Genomic DNA, 20,728 nt, shown 5'->3' with positions numbered 1-20,728 from the left:
ACACTTTGTTAATAAACAGAACGCTTGGACCAGAACCACCTGAATTCGGAGCTATATATGCATACATGACGCATATATGAATCTTTTTGTAAAATCCATTAATTTTGAGAGTATTTTAGCTCCATACTTTTAGGTGCCCTGCACAAGATTTGCGTTCTTTGTCCCCCTCGGTTAAATCTGCTGTACTGTGGTAATGGATGTGCCAAAACAAAACTCAGAAAAAAGGGCAGTTTATATTATGTGACATTTTAGAAATGACCGATCGTTTCGCTAGACAAGACCCTTATTCCTCAGCTGGGATCGTGTAGAACCCTTTAAAACTGCAGTGAAATTGCAATTTGGACTGTCAACCAATTGTACCCCAATGAAGTTCACTATGTGGAGAAAAATCCTGGAATATTTTCCTCAAAAACCTTCATTTCTTTTCAACTGAAGAAAGAGACAAACATCTTGGATGACATGGAGGTGAGTAAATTATCAGGAAATTTTAATTCTGAAGTGAACTAATCCTTTAATGCACTAGCAAGTGCTGCAGAAGAGCGATGGAAAGGGACTCTTAAACAATGACTGAGCAAAATTGATTTGTAAAATTTTATATTTCTATTAAACTAAATAGAAAGTGCAATTTTGTATGAAACACAAATGAAATCTCAATGTTTGTGCACTGTACATGCGCTTCTGCGTGCGCACTTTGGATGAGTGCACAAATCTTCTCACAGCATGCGCTTAAGTTCTCTTTCGCGCCTTGCACTCGAATGTTTAAATTGGCAAGGCTTAAATGAGTTTGGTTTAAGCACAGATAGCAACGTGTGCTGTTCAGGTCTCACCTGCGCTCACACGCCATCAACACCCAGGTAATGACGGCGTAAATGACTGGTCACATAGGCCTAGAAAATTCGGCACTCGCATTGAACAAAGTTTAGGAGAAGCCAGAATGCGTATCCATCGACAGAAACATACATTAGCCTAACTCTCTCTCTCTGTCTGTTTTATTTATTTTCTACAAACCATATTAAAGATGTGTATGCATCATCAGATATGAGATGAACCGCGGTGCAAGTGCATGCCGAACAGAGTGTGCAGAACGGTACGGTTCGTTTGTTTTTTTGTTTTTTTTTTACTGTGAACAGCTTCACCCCTACTACTCATACAGGTCACTATATCTGACAAATTAAAATTGTGGGGTAACAGCACAGTTTTATTTGGTCAAAACAATCAAACAAAAAATACATTTGAATGTGTTGAAAGTTATGTTAATGTTACTCTGTGCGTTCACTCTGTGCCTGGTTTGAGACACTTGTTGCAGTCTGCAGTAAACTAGATTGATATTAGAATATCATACTGAAGCTGGATGACTTGTTGCTAAATTACATGCAATTCATTTAAAAATATATTATATGACGAAGAAAATGCTGTATTACTGTTAGCTGATTTCTCTGTATTTTAACATTGTTCGAAAGATTTGGGATAAATGTAAGTACACAAGTCAACAAAATATATAACATTTTTCTAGTTGTTTTCAGATATTTTAATCCAAAAATCTTACATATTAAGCCTTTAATAATATTTTAATAATTAGTAGTTTGGCTAGCAGTTTTCGCTGTGGTAACGAGATTGGAATTTGGGAATGGTAAAATATCAGGTTAAATCTACAATTTTGGGGTCTTATTTGTTTGAATACAAGGTTACATTGATCAAAAACAATGAAAGCAACAAGTATTTTATTTATTACTTTTCTGTGGTGGGGCCAGTGAAAAAATCCTTAGTGTTGAACCCTGTGTGCTACAGCTTCCATACAACTGACTATTTTGCTTGGCAGGAAAACATCTTAAAGCTATGTAAATGCATAAAAATGACAAAACATCACAACATGAATTAATTAAGCTGACCTGTTGTCCGTACTGCATTCCGCTCATGCTTCCAGGAGTGCGGCCCTGCATGCCCATAGGATATCTCTGGGGTCCCGGGGGTCCGTAACCTTGTCCTGGGTAAGGAGGACCCTGCTGGGAGCCAGGGGGAGGTCCCTGCTGCTGAGAGTAGGGGTTTCCAGCACCGTAGTGTTGCCCTCGAATTTTTCCCACCTGTTCCATGGGGACAGGAGGCTGAAAAAAGAAAAAGAATAAAAGGTAAGTGCTAATAATTCAGCTACACAGTTCAAAATAAGCTAGTGCCATACAGGAGATGAAATTATTGTGGTACGATTCAGCTTCCTTACAGCATTGATCCAGCTGCACGCCAAGCATTTGGATCATTAATTTTCTGAAAGCATTCACTTAAGCATCTCTGGTTAAGATGAAGTCAATGGTGATCAATACCAAGAGAGGCTTGTTTCCACTGTTAAGAATGAAAACAATCACAATGTCACAACAGTATTAGCCAGAGCATAGCAAAGGCACACCACCCAAAATCAAAAATAGATGCTGTATGCTTCAAAACAGTGCCAGTGAAGGGAGGGGAAATTGGCGCTGAATGAATGAGAAAATGAAAGCAGCGGTTCTATCTGCCAGGCTATGCTGAGTGCCAGCGGCTGGAGACTGGATGAACACTGAACTTCCCTTTGAAAACAGACAAGAGGAAACAAATGTGTATGATGACTGGAGGGTGACCCGAACATTAGCTCACAGGACAGACAGAGATTGGAAAAAAGTCTCTGGGACTACAAGAATACGGTGCTTGGGAATTAGGAAAAGATGACCGGGACCCTTCCACTTCAAGGCAGGAACTGAGATTATCAACTGAAATTGGAGGAGATGAACTGCCTGTATTTTTTTCTACTTGTAAAAAGACAGCACCTGCTCTCAAGTGTTCTCAAATAGTTTTATGAGACTTGAACTGAATAATACTTTCTTTCTTTCTTTCTTTTTTTACGCCATACCAGCTTCAATGGCTATATTCATGGCGAGAATAAAGTATAATTAAATCAAAGGAAGATTAAAAAAAGATGTTTAAAATTTATTTCCTCTAAAAATCTTAAAACCATGCTTGGGCTGAACTGAATAATAATATTACATCCAAATCAGAAAGAACCAAACTACATTGTTCATGTGAAGGCCATGACACAAGCATACGTCAAAGAACTAGCAGCGGCAAAAGTCGACCAGGTTGTCGCTTGCGTTGGCTGCATCTGGGCCCAAAAAAAAAAAAAAAAACTGCACTTGTACACACCACAAAGACTACAGACAATGGCCAACTAGCATGTGCATTCTGCTTCTGCAAGTATCATATGTTAGTCATTCAAAAAGGGAAACAAACTAGGACTGCAGATATATAAACCTTAAACCAGCACTTGCTTACCATTTTGAGTATCAAATCACTTTCTACATTCCTGGCAGCTTGATATAAAAATATTTGTGAATTGGAATGCTACGGTAAGATTACATAAAATTAGAACAGCCTTCTGTCTGTGCCGTCTTCACTACTTTGCTAACTTTCATCACTTTCACTTTTATTCTCATGCAATGACTTTCTCGTTAAACTGAAGAGCAGTTCAGAGCAAACTCTCTCACTGACAGCCACAGCAACGATTCAACATGCTGAATCGGTCAAACTGCTGCCGAAGTGAAGCCAACAGACACTCACAGACAACCACACATTGCCTGATGGCCAACCTGGTGTGTCACGGCCCTTATACATGAGCAAAGCTGACAACGCTGCAAGTGAGTCGGGCTGCACAATTAATTTATGCCTCTCTCAGTTATGCATGATCGGTCTGTGATATTGACCAACTGATTATTCTAAATATCTTTTCCCCCTATTTGAAATTTCCATTATCTTGCATGGTAACACACTTGAAGTGGTACATTTCCCCAATCAGAGCTTTTCTCACTTATGTTAATAATTGAGGTGTGACCTGTTTTCATTTCACTACAAAACGTCGCTCATTAATCAAAAGTATGTGCCTGCAGTGAGCTGATACAGGTCCATCATATTATCAATAACCAATTAAACTCAGGTTTCACTGCGCTCCATTTTCACGTGACAGAGCTAACTAGCACGCAAAATGTAGAAATGAAAAGTAGGGCTGGGCGACAGGACGATATTATTGTATTTCGACAATGTTTTGGAAGTATCATGATGTCGATATTAAAAGTCCGTTACAGACGATAATCGCCAATATCCAGAGAGAAAAAAAAAAAAAATTATTTAACATAGTCCCGTAGTTACCATTCACATATTTATTCACATGCAATAGCATAAATAAAATATTTTGTAGCCTATAGTATCTAATTAATAGGGTTAGGAATAAAAAAAAAAAAAATCTATTCTGGAATCATTTACTTTAAGGCCAGGAATCGAATAAGCCTATGCTACTCTTTATAAAATTAACATTTTGATTTTGCTTATTAACAATGTATTTTTATTTTTAAAACATTCCCGTAAACACAGTTTTGTCACACATGTGTGTGTAACAGACTATATTGGATTCGTGCATTGACTTCAACCTAGACCTATTCCGCGGCGCTAATAATATAGGCTACATTTCTGTTTAAACCGACAAGATTATTAAATTAGAATGAAAAGGCTAATTTAAATTAGAATGGATAGCCTAAATGTCTATAATTCGTTAAAAATAACCACATTTGTTTTCCAGTAGTTTCGCTTTACACGCGCAAACAGAAGAGGATTCACATCATGCACAGCAAAATAAACTCATATAGCCTAAATATAACGAATAAATACACAAAATATAACCACTTAAACAATTAACAGATTAACAAAACGAAAGAAAAAAAAAACTGAAGCCATATGCTGTTTCAATTGCTTTATTTTTTGCTGCGCTCTCCATAAACACGTTCAAAAGGAAACTAAGACGGAAGAAAGTGGTAGACCTACCTGTTTTCTTTATTTTACAAAAACAAAATGTTTTGATTTTATTTTATTTTGAGTGTACACAGATATGATTAAACTCTTTACAGTTCACGTATGACCAAAAATGAGTAGGCCTAGGCTATTTTAAGTGTTTTCACCGGTGTAAGGAAGCAGTTCTTGTGATCACGCCGGCGCCTCGCGCGCACACGTCAATAGCACTGCTCGACATCGGAGCCTGTCCATTATCAAAATATTTTTATTAGAATTTCGTTATAAGAGGCCTGTAAGGAGGACACATCTCTTAAAACATGAGAAAAAAAATAACCTTTCCGTTTCTGGTCATGCAGAACGAATCAAACTGTTTTTAATCGCTTTTAGACAAATAACAAATACATTATAGCTAAACTAGAAGTTTATAAAAACAGCGCTACACGTTTAAAATGAAATAAATTAAACGTATCATCATGATATGTGTTCGATGTTTCTCTTCCAAAAATGAAACAAACATCGGACCTTAAGAAAAAATAGACAAGACACAATTGACATCAACATGCATCATTCTTACAATCACCACCAGAATGTCCACCTTCACAATGAACTCTTCATTGTGTTCTCTTCACGAAACGAAATTCATTTCAAACACTTGAGCAGTGTGGAAATGATTAACATAAAGCTAATGTTTTATATTAAAGCACAAACTAAGAAAAGAAAAACAAACCTTTAACCTTATGCATACTGATTTGCAGGCTATTGTCAGATAAAGTGCAACCAAACTGATGTGTATTTACAGTGCGTGTCGGCTATGTTGTCTCCGACGGGGAATGGGTGGGGCTCTGCGAGGCGATATTATCGGATATCGCGATATTTAAGGCGATTATCGTTCAAATAATTTTTACATATCGCCCAGCCCTAATGAAAAGAACACTGTCACATATCACATACCCAGCAATGAGGCCTGGGACACACTAGACGATTTTCAAATCTTAAACCATTTTAAAACTGCAGGAGACCACAGACATGACGACAGTTTCAACCGATTTTTAGCATTGTAATGCTCTGAACGCACACACTAGATGATTCAGCCGGACTGCAAGACCGCACACACTTGTTGATTGTAGGATCGATTTCACAGTGAGATGCGATCTCATGGAGACTCGCTAGATCAAACGTGACTTAAGAAAAACAAATGGAGGACAATCGACAATTGTCAGCTGGCTCTCCTGGGGCGTGTTCTGTTTTACAGTGAAAAACAAAGTAGAAAAAGAGAATATATATCTTCTTTCTCAATACTCCACTTTCGTGGCATGTTTGTGGCTGCAAAGTTTCAGTTATAGAAGGACGGGTATCACGTCAGAGGCAGCCCGATCAAGAGTACACGTTTGACATTTACGATGTGGGATCGTGGAAGCTCTGACGCAGTCGGGAGTAGTAAAATAATCGTAATGACACCACACAATTTTTTGTTTTTTTGGACAAAAAGTTGGCTGCAATCAGGCCACACCCTCAAGATCGTTGGGGAGTGCAAATCTTCAATTGTGTGGCCAGCCTAAAACACTCCAACATTGTGTTTTTTCTTTTCTTTTCTTAATTTCTCTCAGATCAGTTCTGTCTTCATTGCTGCTTAAACAAGTGGACCCCACAACTGCCTAGCTTAATGAGTCTCCAAATTAGTGCCTGATGAAAAAAAAAAACTTTAATATTCCCAACATAATGTTAGAAAACACTTTTCTTAGAATAATTTCTGTATATGTTTAGTTAAGGATATAACCTCATCACTAATCCACACATTAAGCACAAGAGCTTAATTAAACATGGTGAGAGCACAAGAAATGCCGGGACAAGTGTGGCAAAGAATTCAGGATCATCATTTTAGTTGTACTGCTCTTAAATTTTAGCTGCCAAGTTCTACCAAGTAAAAAAGTTAATTTCGAGCCCTGTAATGTAAATAAAGCTGTCATTTGTCATGAACCATTAATTAAAAAAAAATGAAAGTACCCACTCCATTCTTGCAGCAAACACATTTGCTTTCCCACTTTTCAAAGATCACTAGGACCACTAAAGGCACAGAGCAGAATTGTTGAAGTGGTAACAGGTCCCAGCTGCAACCACAGCAGATCTTCAATCGGCGCTGCTCCTCCAGCAGCTGTAATAAGGCTCTCTGGATGCCAAAGTAGCACTGGAGACTGGACCTGCCTGAGACTACTGAAGTGAATCTGGACAGTGGACACTTTTTTTCCTCTGTGAATATGAGCAAGAAACAGGAACAGAAAAAAAGGATATTTTTAAATGTTATTTCAGATAAACAAGCAATGGGCTGCAGCGGATGCTTCTTGTGTAGACTACTCAGTTGATTAATGGAAGGCCAAGTCCAGCGGGCTACAAACCATTACAGGGCAATATTTGCCCCTCTAATATAATTTCCAGGGGCATTTTTACCATTAATTTTTTCAATCTTATTAAATGTATGCATCATTTTTTGTAAATTTCTTAAAATAGAAAATTTGTTTTTAAATGTTATACAATCATTTTAGTTAGAACAATAAGTCCCAATCAGACTGTTACCAGTCAAAAGAAAAAAAAAAAAAAAAATCCATCTTTGCACTGCAAAAGTGGCACAGAAGCTCCATCTGAAGTAGTATTTAGACATTTACATAGACTGCTTAATGCAGCTCATGGGTAAATAATGTTGTATTAATGTTTTTAAATATAATTTTTTTTTTTATTTAGAAATAAGTTTAAAAAAATAAAAATAAAAAACTTTGAAAGTTTGATATTTAAAAAAAAAATAAAAAAAAAAAATGTAATGTGTAAATATGAAAATAAAACTGCCAGTCGGTGGCGGTAAATCTTAATGTGCGAGTCATTCATTCAGTCGTTCAAAACACAGATTCATTCAGGAATCACCGTTGCTTCTGTGGCTTTGTTTGAAACTACTTTCACAAAAAGCAAAACTGACAGTATTGTGGCTAAAATGTTAAGTCACTTAATAATCAACTCATTTATTGGACTTTTGCACATTTTTTTTTTTTTTTTGCAATCATACCAATACTCAGAGAAATAGGAGTCTACTCATGTGGTATTACTTAACATATTAGGCTCGCTGCGAACTACAGTGTTACCGGTGTTCAGCCGCAACACCAGTTACATCACTTGCCCACCGTGATCGCAGCACCTGCCCCACCGTCGTTTTGATTTTTTTTATTAATTAAAATCATTAAGTTAGAGAACAGACACTACAGTTAAAAACTGAACATGTCTGCTCAATTCAGTGATCTGAACGAGAGTCGCAGCACAAATCAGCATGAGTCAGATTTCACCTTACTTTCCTGAATTATAAGACGATGGGTGAAGATTTGGTTGCAAAGCGAAATGTAAAAGTGCATATTTAAGCGAGTTTGTCATTGTACTGTTTTGTTGTGTTTTTCATTAAGAATAATAATGAACCCACCCACCATTCAAGCAATTGCCGCTACTTCAAAAGCGAAAGTAATACGAGCGTGGGCATTCATAACGGTGCATGTTTTTTGTTTATTTTTTGTAGGTATTTAGGTAACCCCCATTAATTTACAACCTTGCTTATGATAATCCAAATGTAGTATTTCCAGTTAATTTGGCTGAAACCTCAGCATCATGACACTTTCTGGTAACTGTGCATCACCCATTTCACCTTGTAAATAATCTTTAAAGTGTAGTCCGTCGTGCACACGTTTTGCACTTGCTCTGCTCTGCTGACAGAAGCAAAGTCTTTGAATGAAGGCATGAAAAGCCGATTGCAGTACGAAACATAACTGTTGTTCAGTGTAGATGCATTTTCGGAGTTTTTATTCCGATTGTATTATAGATTATGAATGACAATCGATCTGGTCACTCGCACCGGTGCGCCTAAGTGCGCAAGTGCGAGCAAAATGGTCACACTGTAGAGCCCTGTGTTTACTTGTATAAGAATGGAAGATGGCATCTTCATGCAGTGATAAAGCAGTCCAGACAAGGTTATGGCAGAGATCAATGAGCCCCTTGACCAAAAAGGTAATGGAAGTAGATAGAGAAGAAATATGTTTGAACAAAGATCTGAGCAAATCTCTGACCTCAAGTTGCCATCTTCATTTGTATTCTTGGGATTTTACATTGTTATAATAAGTGAGATTTAATGTCCCTGTTTTAAAGCAGTACATATCCAGTCAGTGAAAACTATTATATGAACAATAAATTCATTTTTGTATGTTGCCTAAAAGGAATGGCTCACAAATAAAGACAGCAGGCCAAAAGACAAAAATGCTCTTTCTGCCAGAGACAGTAGTAAACATGTAGTAGTGGGCACATACCCGCATCCAGTCTGAAAAAATGCTGAGGTTGCCTCACACAGTATTATGTATATGAATTACCCCAGGGCTCCCTTAAGTGCGGGAATGAGGGTTGGATGTGACGGCAAGAGAGAATGACAGTTGTTCAGAAATGAAGTGCTTTTAATTCATCCTCAGGCAAGGTCAGAGATAAGCAGAACCATATCTCGCCGTCTCTCATTTTTAAATAGACAGACGTACTTTATTGATCCCTGAGGGGAATTCAAGGATTTCCCGCTGCAGCATTACTCACTGAGGGTGAGAGTTTCCCCTTTCAATTTTTTAAATGAATGATACTAGTTAATAGCAACAAAAACAAGGAGCCAGTCATGGGATTTTCTCTTGAAACACCCCTGGCTGTTCTTGAAAACAAGACCATACAGAAACTGAAATAAACCTGAAACATTCGAAACAGGATATTTGAGAAATAAATGCAGGAAAGGAATTATTATCAGCAACTGACTAGAAAATAAGCATTTTATTTGCACATTGATAACTTATTGATAAATATTGATGACTGAAATATATTAATTCAAAAATTACTTATGTTCAGCATTAAGTCACTGTGCAGATTAGTTTCCTACTGAATCAAGTTAAGGCAGCAGGACATATCAAAAGTTTATGTTAAATAGCTTGCGCGACATGGGTGACATCAGCCAGACAGCCAGAAAGGAAAGTCTTTGGGAAAGAGGTGGCGATTCAAATTTGATCAAAGAATGAAAACTTTTTGAAACAAAAAATAAAGCACACAGGGTCAGGTATGTTTTTTTTGTTTTTGAAAAAGAAAAAAGTAAAGTGATTTTGAAAAATATTACTACAATTTAAAATAACCATTTACTTTTTGAAAACATTTAAAAAATGTAATTTATTCCTGTGATGGCAAAGCTGAATGTTCCACATAATTACTACAGTCTTCAGTGTCACATGATCCTTCAGAAATAATTCTAATATGCTGATTTGCTGCTCAAAAAACATTATCAATGTTGAAAAAAGTTTGAGAATCGTACAGTTTTACAGGATTCTTTGATTAATAATTTAAAAAAAAAAATGTTTTTCAAAATAGAATTTTTTTTGAAACATTATAAAAGTCTATAAAAGTTGTTAATTTCTTAACTTGCTGACCTCAAACTTTTGAATGCAGGTACATTTTGATTCCATAATGACTTTAAATACCCAAATTCAAATATTGTCATTAGGGTCTGTAAATCTCTCAAGTGATTGGACATGAAATCTCTTCTCTGTTAAAATAATCTTATGGCTCAGAGACACTCATGCTATTTGGCTCACCTCTCAACCCATCCTCTTCCACCAATCAATCGCTCGTCCATGGCTGACTTCCTTCCTCTCGCACTCTCTCTCCAAAAAGGGAGGGGAGAAAAAATAAATAACTGCAATTAGCACATGGCTAATCTGCATAGAGGAAAGCCAAGCGCTCTTGGCAGAGGAGGTTACACCGGGTGGAATGTCTCACTGTCTGTTAGGGAAGCAGGAAGGGGGTGTGGACCACTCTGTGTGTGTGTGTGTATTTGAGAGGTCGGGCGTTGGAGTGAAGTATGATAGCACAGATAGCGCCGACTCTACTGAGCCAGACAGATGGATTGGGTACGGACGATAAACAACTGCTGCTAATTTAATCCTCCACACGGACAAACAGTCCAGGCCTACAGCAAAGGACTATCGTTGTGCCAAAACACCAACATGCATGAATACAAATCACATCATTCCAATGTAGGTTTATCTATGAGCGTAAGTGTGGAACAGTTAGCATTGAACATGTACAGGCACGTGGAATCTAGATTTCCACTCTTAACGACAAAGATGCCATCTCCTCCTAAACGGCATCCTTGAGAGTTTTATGAAATGTGCTAGGTTGCACACTATAGCTAGGTCCAAATGGCTGCTTTTTATATTTTATGTATTTATTTAACATACATCAATCCATGCCTACTAGTCGGATCAGGGGTTTGAAATTTTTACTTGCCAAAATCTTCACTGGCCCAGCCATAAAAAATAAATAAAAGTTATTGCTTGCATCGTTTTTGACCCTGTATTCTAATAAATAAGGTTACAAAAGTTATATTTAAAGTTTTTCCTTGTCCTTTATTAATTAACATTAGTGACAGAAAGCAGCAGGTTTATTAGACTGCTGTCACTTTAAGAGCTCCACGGATCCAATATACTGTTTATTTCTCTACTGTTTATGTCAACTATGTTTACAAGGATACTTGACAATATAGGCATTTTCACGTAACTGTGTGAATCTGTCCAAGTGCAAGCAGTTCTTGCGTGTTGTCTTGAGTGCGCATGCTTCAGATGTGTTGTGCACACAAAACTTCTCACACGTCGCACAAGTATGGAATAGAGTTCTTTCACATCTTGTTGCGCTTGAATATTTGAATTGGCAATGTTTAAAAACACGTGCAATTGATAAACATTTTTGTCGATGCAGCATTGGCCCAATCAGGTGTCAGCTCTGAAATATCATCAGGCAGTCCTTATTGGCGAGCCCTGTATTTCGAAAAATTTGAAATATTTTTTACATTGTTCATGACCATTTTCATGAGATTCACAAAAGGAAAAAACTTAAAAGTTTCGACTCCAACATTTTTCATAAAGGTCCACGTGTACAACATGCTTACTATCTGTAAGTTCAAACAAACAAGCATCACTGAAAACAAGTCAGAACCAACACTTACAACTCATCTGTTCCCTGATTTGCTCCGCATTGGGAGTGCGACTTCAAATGAGATTCTGTCCTCGCTTAGACAAGTCTCATCTTCTCAACAGCAATTTAAACAGCAAATTCTTTTCATTTGTTGAGTAAAGGACTCACTGAAGGAGAAAGCCGTACTCCTTCAATTCTCAATTACACCTCACTGGGTCGAGTAATATCAAAGCTATAAATTGAGAAAACTACCACCAGTGGCAACACAGGAATTATTAGTGACATTTACAAACAACAACTAACACATTTACAGATAAACTCAACACCTCAAATGTTTCTCCAACTATTCAGAAGAATTCCAAAGAAATGGAGCAAAGGAAAAGGCTTGGCATGCTATTCACCTGCACAAATTCAGTAATGTAATACATAGATTTTAACTGACCTGCTGATATTCACATCCTGCATTTCACATATATACAAGGAGTGGTGTAATGGTTTATAACAGAAACTGTATATCACAACATAGTTCTTGTCACCACTGGGGGGGAAATTGTTTATATTAAATAATGATGGAATAAAGGACCACTCACATCAAGAATGATATCATTTTATATATATTATATATATATTATATTATATTATATATAAAATGATAACTATTGTGGTCTCTATCCACAACAACACACGATAATGTTCTGTTTATTAAAAGCGCACGTTTCAGTTTTGACATCTGCAACTCTAAACACTCAAGCTCTTTAAAATCAGGTAAATTCTGATTGGCTGAATTTTTTTAAAATCGGTCATCACCTATAAAAAAAAAAAAAAAAAAAAAAAAAAAAAAACCAGTTCTGATAGCAATTCCAATTGTATCATTCCTCTGCCAGTTTTCTATTCACATAGAATTACAAAGACTATTAAAACAGTTATTACAGTCAACTTATTTGGTGTAAATGGGCCTCAATACCCATTTTTGCCTAATTCAGTGAATTAAACACTTATAAAAGTTACTTGCAAACCAAAAATTAAATTCATAATAAAAAAATAAAAATTTTTTAAAAAGTTTGGCATCCATGCAAAAACCTTTTCATGTTCAATTATTCATCAAATTTAGTCATATTTAAAACTGTCAAAATCCACATTATTTTCCAGCATGGAAGTAAGCCATTTTCTGTGAATAAGCAACACTTACAATCTTTTAGACACTGTAGGTAAATAACTAGAACAACAAAAAACAATGGTAAAAAAATGGTAAAATTATCTGCACTACAAAACAGCACTTTTATGATTATGATAAATTAAAATAAAATAAATACCAGTTTGAAATATCAATTAGCAGCACAACTAGACTGTTTTTGTACAGCTGACAACAGATGCCTCGCATATTCAAGTTACAAATAGCCACGCCCAATTTACATAAAAAAAATATTAAGATGGATATACACACATCTGTGACCACATAGCAGTTGAAATTTATTACATGTAAAATACAGCAAGTTTCTAGCCAGCTGTAACAACCAAAATTTGCTTCACTTTACACCTAATAACCACACATCCTAGTTTGTTTGACACGCATCTTTGCATTAGTAGTCCTGCCTTCTAATAGCTGTGCATTGTGTGCAAAACACAATCCACCATGCTATCAATCTTTTTCCTACACCCCATGACACTTTGCACAAATTACTGAAGTAACTTCTGATAAACTGTAAACAGCAAAAGGTTCGCTCTATAAATGCAACAAGCATTTTCAAAAAGATATTTCATTAAGATATTATTCTGCTCACCCTTTAAGCATCGAACATTAAAAAGGGACATTTAAAAGAGTAAAAGCATTAACAAATTACTACCACAGTCCATGAATAACCCGATTATTTCCGCAGCAAATGCGTTTAATAATAGTGAATATTACGAATGTGTTAACTATCACTATAGTAATATACCTGCATTATTGTAACACTTTGATATAGTCAAAAATGTTAATTAACTGGAACACTGAGTGATAATGAGTGATGTTATTTCTGTCATTGTGTCAGACAATAAATATTGTAATGTTTACCTGCTTTAGAAACATTCCAGTAAACAATGCATATTAGTATTAAAAGTGAAAAGAGGAGATGATTACATTTTAAAGCGTCAGTGTGAAAACAAACCTGGAAAGAGAAGTGAGGATTTGGGGGAAAAAAAGAAAAAAAAATGGGATATATTGTAAATTAAATCAGGAGAGTAGACCAGTATATGTTGTCCCGTTTCATATTGTTACAGCGGAATAGAAAGGAAAAAAAGAAAATCAGGAGGAAAAGAATGCAGCGTGAAGGAAACATGAAGGAAATTTTACAGCACATTCAGTGGCAGATACAGATTATTTCTAGTGCAACCTTATGATTTGAAATATTTTGATTTAGTCTTTTTGAGTGGAACTTACCCAAGTGCCACCCATAATCTAAATGCAGTAGACTTGTCGGAAAAAAAGGTGGATAGCAAATTCCCCACCAGACAGATTTCTAGCATCCAGCCCAACAAGACCAACAAATGTGGGAGAATATGGAGCCACCGTGTGATAAAATGGCATGCATTTCTAGGTGCGCTCAGTCCATGTCAATCAAAAACTGTCCGAATAAGCATTCTTTTAGGAGACGCAACCATGGCCAAATGCACTGACAGCAGAGACGGCATATTCTAGTTCCTGCGTGGATTTGGACCTGTCAGCCAGGCCCGTCATTCAGGTAGTGCTTTTGAAACATCAGGAGAAGGTGGTTAGCTTCACTGCTTTGTGGTGACAGCTGCAAGTTAGTGATGCCCTCAGCAAGCTGTTACAGGAAGAGATGCTAGAAAGACAGTCCTGAGGACAAAGTTATGCTATTACAGGACTTTACTAGTTTATTATCAGGTAATTTACGTTATGCTGCCGAAATATATGCCAACATGACAACAATAGGTTTGTTTAGCAGCACCTGTGCTTTGCATATTTCTCAGTTGGATTGTGGACATGCAAATTCTTAGGTCAGTGTTTATATGGATGGAAAGACTTTGTAACTCCACATTGACAGCGCACAGCATAAAGTGAGTACATGAGTACACCTCCTCTGAAACTTCTGAAAGTCAGCAATTACTCAATTACTTAGAAGACATATTAGGGTTCTTTATAGATAATGTTCCAGCAAGTCTGCTCAATCAATTACCAAATAAGCATGTCAAAATTATTCAGGAAAATAAGATTTTCTTAACAAGGTAAAAAAAAATGTTGTGTAACAAAAATGAGTACACCCTCCTGAAAGTTACTAAATAAAACAAAATAAAAATTTTCTGGTGAAAGTTTAAGTCAATGTTTTTTGATCAACATGTATGCATGTTGAACCAAAACATTTAAGGAGAAGTAATTTCTTGACAATTAAAAGTGTTATATAGCCCACTGAATCATTCTCAGACATAATGCTGACAACAATGGAACCACTTGGGAGAGAACTATCAAGAGACTTATTTCTTAGCACAAAAGAGGACAGTGCTACAAGAGGATTACCAATCATTGTTTTAAGTGTGAAAATATAGCAAAAGTAACACAGGAATTCAAAAACAATGGACTTGTGACGAGGCCCCTGAAATAATCAGGCCTTCATTTTAAGCTTTCATTTAGTGATGAGGGATTTTTTTGTTAGACAAAGAGCAGGAGTAACACCAAACGAGTGTCTGAGAGCCAGCAAAAGCTATGAAAAGAGTGACTGTTTATCTCACAGAGTAATGACCGATTTATACTTCTGCGTCGAGTGTACGCCATAGCTACGACGTAGGCTGTTTGTACCACGCGTAGCCTACGACGTAGCCTGATGTGCACCTCTTCAAAAATGTAACAACACGTCTATTCTACGCGGACCGCAAGCGCTGTGATTGGTCTGCTAGAACCCCTCCCTCGGGTCAAAAAACTGGCGCGGAGCACTCGGAGAAGAGCGAGTGCTTTCAACTTCCATAGGAATGAAACTGCAACAAAAGTCGTTACCTATTTGCCGCTTATCTGCCGTTTTTTTATGTAAGCTTCTCTGACAACGTACATGACAAGCTGCTTCTTTGATTTTTTTTTTTATTTTGATACTCCACATGACTGCAGACACTGCCTACTAGTGGTCTGCATGCACGTCGACGCAGACAATGACGCAGAAGTATAAATGAAAACGGACGCATAGCCTACGGTGCAGAGGCTCCGGCATCCAAAATGTTATGGTGTTGCTAGAGGAGGAATACAGTGAAAAGTGTACTGGTTACCACAATAAAGTTCAGTGGTAGTAAAGATCTTATATAGAGATGTATGAGTGCTGAAGGTGAGTTGTGGGAGTTGTGCTTTATCAATGCTGTCATGAATTCTCACACCACTGTGTAATTTAAAACACAAACTTGAAACAGAAAATGTTACCCTTTCCTCATTCCCTGTATTGCTGGGCATTTTTTCAACATGACAAGGAGGATTTGCATTCTGCCAAGGTGAAAAACCTTCTGCGGACATGTATTGCACTCAATCTTAACACTCTTGAGCACCTGTGGGGGATTCTGTAGAGATGAGTTGAGCAACGCTCCCCATTAAAGATCAGGGCATTTAAAGGAGCTCATCCAGGAATTAAACAGGACAGATGTGACAACTTCTCATGAACTTGTACACTCCCTGCCAAGAAGGGTCAGAGCAGTATATTCAAAATTATGGAGGGCATACTAAGTACTAGAATATTATAAATTTTGTTGAATTAAATCTAGGGTATACTCATTTCTGCAATCCTTAATTTAAACAAAATTGGCTAATTTACTTATTTTATGGCTATTAATGACATATTTCTCAGTTTTTATTATGTATATGTTTAATACATTTTAGTTTTGCCATCTTTCCATTTGTATTAGAGATCATAAAGAAAATTTATTTATTCAGAGGGGTTGTACTCATTTATGCTGTGCACCGACTGTACATATACTGAAGACCTCAAGTTCACCTTTATGTTTTGATTCTGACCCTTTTACAGGAGTACTACCGCAAAAAAAAAAAAAATTTGGGCTGTGGTTATTTAACTGATTGACTACAGGGAGACAAAAATCCTACAGATTATTTGTTTAGGCGGATTCGCAGTTCACACTCAAAAAAAAGAGTGTGAGCCGAGAATGACATTTAGCACTGACAGACGACAAATAAAAAGACAGTAAAAGCCACTTGAGCGATATACAGGTATGGTTAAGTGCTCAATAGCAGTAAAAAAATTCAGATTGTAGTTCAAACAACTACAATATAAAGGCATGCATTATTTCAATATAACAAACAGGCAAATAAGGGTATGAAACCACCTTTCTCTCTAAAGTTGTGCTCTCATATCACTAGGGTTTAGTGTGATTTATGTGGCTGACTCTAGTAGCCAGTAAAAGGTTAATGGCGTTCTCCACACAACACACACATATATGTGTCATGTAAATGAAGCCTGCAGACTGCGGGACCATAAGTTTGAAGAAGGAAATTACTATGCTAATCTGCTACATTTTAAAAGTAAATGTCAAAAGAAAATACATTACCTTCACATTTCCAAACAGCCCTGTGGAACTGCTTAAATGTGACATTTCCCCAATCACAGAGGAGAAAGGGAACACCTCATCATCAACGGTACGCTATGGCAAATGATTAGTACTCCATTTCAAGCAATTGATTGTGGCTTTTAGACAGGCGTCCAAGACTATTTCTCATTGTATGAACATGCAGAACTTCCAAAGAAGAAGAATGGAAGGGAAAGAGAAAGAAACAAACAAAGAGGAACACTGCAATGAAGAACCAACAAATAAAGTGGGCAAAAAAAAAAAGTGATAGATGCAAGTACAGCTGGGTGATAAACGATATCATATCAGAACCGTGATAAAATGTAAGTCAATGATGATAAGCATTGGACATTTTTACTCAAAATGGATTAATCTAACAGCCTATCACACAACAGAAATAAACGCGACAGCCAGTCAGTGCATGTCGCTAATAAGTGATTTCTGCATATCTCTGTGTGAATGAGCGGCACGGTTTTGTCTGATACACAAATTCACAGGCGTGACGGTCACTGTGTTTTCAGTGTCTGCCATCTATATGAGGACATGAACACATAGGCTGTTTCTCAATTCTCGAGGAGACCAGTCTTGCCAGGCTACCTTGAAAGAACAAATTTGGAAGGACACAACGACACCGAACACATCCTTGCGAGAATTGAGATGTGCTGCGATCTTGTTGCTCAACTAACCATCCCAGCATATAAATAGCGAGCAACCAACGCACAATAAATACAATCACAAACAACTGTCATAACCTATTAAAACATTTATTTCATATTATATTGTATCATTTTATTTTACCGCATATTTTGTGAAAATGAGTATGTATGTTTAATGTCAGCTATATGCTTTGTCAATGTTAAGATTTCTTTTTAACACGGCAATAAAAATACAGCATGCCTTCTTCAGGTTTTTAACACTATTTAAATTAAGCAAAAGAGATGGACAAATGTTTATTTTCACGAGGGGTCACATATTTGCAAACTTGCAGCGGGAATCTCAAGTGATAAGACCTCAACGTCTTCTGGGATTTAACAATTTGATTTTCTCAAGTCTGTATTCGATACATCCTCTATATCAAAAACACATCCGGGTACTTTCATGAGACCTTTACTTGCGTTCTTGAGTTTTGGAATTGAACTTTGAAGGCTGATGATGACGTTGTATAAGAACACATGGATGCAAGATTGCTTAAAAACACATATTAAGAAACAGCCATGAACTTGTTGCTTTTAGAGTCACTTCACAACTTTTCAGTTTCTTTGAGAAAAAAAAAAAATCTGTCAACTACATACTGAAACTAAAACTGAAAGATCTTTATGACAGAAATATATCACTACTGTTTACTAAAATGTACTTTTCAAAGTAATAAAATAATATTTCTAATGAATATACAACCAAGATATTTTTTTCAATTTATACAGTTCTGTTGTGCAGCATCTTATGACAAAAAATAAAAAAAATTTTGTTGTAAATTAATTATTTTAATTTGATTACATTTTAAAAGCTTGATTAAATTGTTAGTTTATTTAAATTTGTATTAAATCAAAACAAATAAAAAAAAAAAATCAACAAAAAATAAAATGGAAAACAGAATTTAGGGAAAAATAAAATGGATTTCAGGGCCTTAAATTCAAAGGTTTTAGCTCCGACTATGAGTGACACACTTGACAAGTGGAATTTAAAAAAAAGGAAACAACTGACTGAACTGTATCGATAAGCTCATGTTTTAGACTTCAGTCCTTCAGACATGTATCATGTTGACAATTATACTCATTTACATTTTGAAAGAACATTGTGAACAAATGACTTGCAGTTCTTTAACATGAATCCGATCTAATCTAAACAGCGCACCTTGGTGTGCATCGCTGCATGTTGTGTATGTGAAAAAAAAAGAAATTGTAGTTTGTTAACCATACCACCAAACCTTTTCCCAACCTTACCCATATTCCAACTAAATAACACAATATGAACACAATAAGTACATTGTACCTAACAATTACTTATCATTGACAAAAAAAAAAAAACCTCATCATTAAAAGGTAAATGTCGTCATATGCGACTACACATTACTTTAGGAAGATTTTACAATGTACTCGATAAGTTCTGCCTTAAGAACCAATGGTGCAACAAAAAGTAAAGAGTTAGTTACAAATTAACTAGTATTTACTAAGATAATGGTCTGGAATTTATCTTCCAAATTTAAGTAAGATTTTACGAATGGCTGGTGCAACCCTATCCGTTCGTTAGCATAGGTACAACACTTGCACTGAGAGAACGGAGACATCCAAAATGTGCAAAGCTGGCATCCTCCAGGATTTTAAAAGTATATAGTTTTGCACATCCCTACTGCATGTTTGCATCTTAAACATACACATACTTTCAAATCACTTCACCCAATCACCAGCACTGTCTGATACGTCTAGTGTATAGTAGCATGCAAACTGGCATAAAGTGACAAAGTGAAAAGCAAAGAAAGAGTGATGAAAAGAAAGAGAGAGAAACATGAGGAATGGATGTTATGTGCAAAACAGTTCGAGGGCTACATGAGTGCTTTTGCGTGGGTAAAGCAAGCATTTGAGAGGCCAATTTGTGCAGAGTTTGTTCAACCTAAACGCTCCTGAAAAGATAGACGGATCACTGGTGCCGCATGAAGCATGAGCAGGTCAGAGTGTTTCTCCCGGCGTCCGCCAACATGTGCATGCTCACACACCCACCCACATTCACAAGCGCACAGCTGTCACCGGCAGGCAGCAAAGGATCATTCACAAAAACACCCCCCTCCCAGCTCTGTTTCCCTAAGTATCTGTGACACACTCACACACACACACACTCACAGTGAGGCAGCATGTGGAGATTCATTACTCAGCAGTGCAGACAGTGTGCTGTGGCAGCAACAGTTCACTCATTACCCCGCAGGCTACTGAGTCCGTGCCCTTCATTCGGAGGATGCTGGGATAGGATTCTCCCTCTTAAACAGAAACGCTTTGCTCTCAGGGAAGTCTGATGGGTCAATGCCAAGGTCTGGGTCAGTCTTAGAACAGTTCAAAGGGCATACAGTTAACTTTCAAATAGAGCTGTATACTTCATGGTAAAACAATAGTATCCTTCGGAGAATCTTACGGTACCATGTAAATTAAATCATCCAGTACAATTTATGGTTGTCAAAAGTACAGCTACTTTGGTGCCAAGTCGATACTTAAATTTTAACAGGTATCAGCCTTTCTGCAGTACAGTAGTACAGAGTACGGAGTCAATCCGGTACCCGCTGATGGCCGGCTGCTTTCAAACGCTGCCATGTGTATTGGAGTAAAGGCTCTATGAATAGCATCAAAGGTTTCTATTCACAGCGTTTTTTGCAGCGTTG

The 20,728-nt window shown here is 36.9% G+C and overlaps 1 protein-coding gene across 2 annotated transcripts in view; it reads right to left on the bottom strand.

The window, feature by feature from the left end:
• The window catches only part of arid1ab (AT-rich interactive domain 1Ab), an 82,246-nt gene that overhangs the window by 53,623 nt on the left and 7,895 nt on the right, over nt 1–20,728 (bottom strand). For both annotated transcript variants that reach the window (XM_067361844.1, XM_067361845.1), the window contains exon 2: nt 1,890–2,102. In XM_067361844.1, the coding sequence (XP_067217945.1) occupies nt 1,890–2,102 (213 nt within the window). The remainder of the gene's footprint in view (nt 1–1,889; nt 2,103–20,728) is intronic.

This window comes from Chanodichthys erythropterus, chromosome 15 (assembly GCF_024489055.1).
Source record: "Chanodichthys erythropterus isolate Z2021 chromosome 15, ASM2448905v1, whole genome shotgun sequence".
Classification (NCBI taxonomy): domain Eukaryota; kingdom Metazoa; phylum Chordata; class Actinopteri; order Cypriniformes; family Xenocyprididae; genus Chanodichthys; species Chanodichthys erythropterus.
The sequence above is the reverse complement of the archived record's forward strand: the minus strand, read 5'-3'. Positions and strand labels throughout refer to the sequence as shown.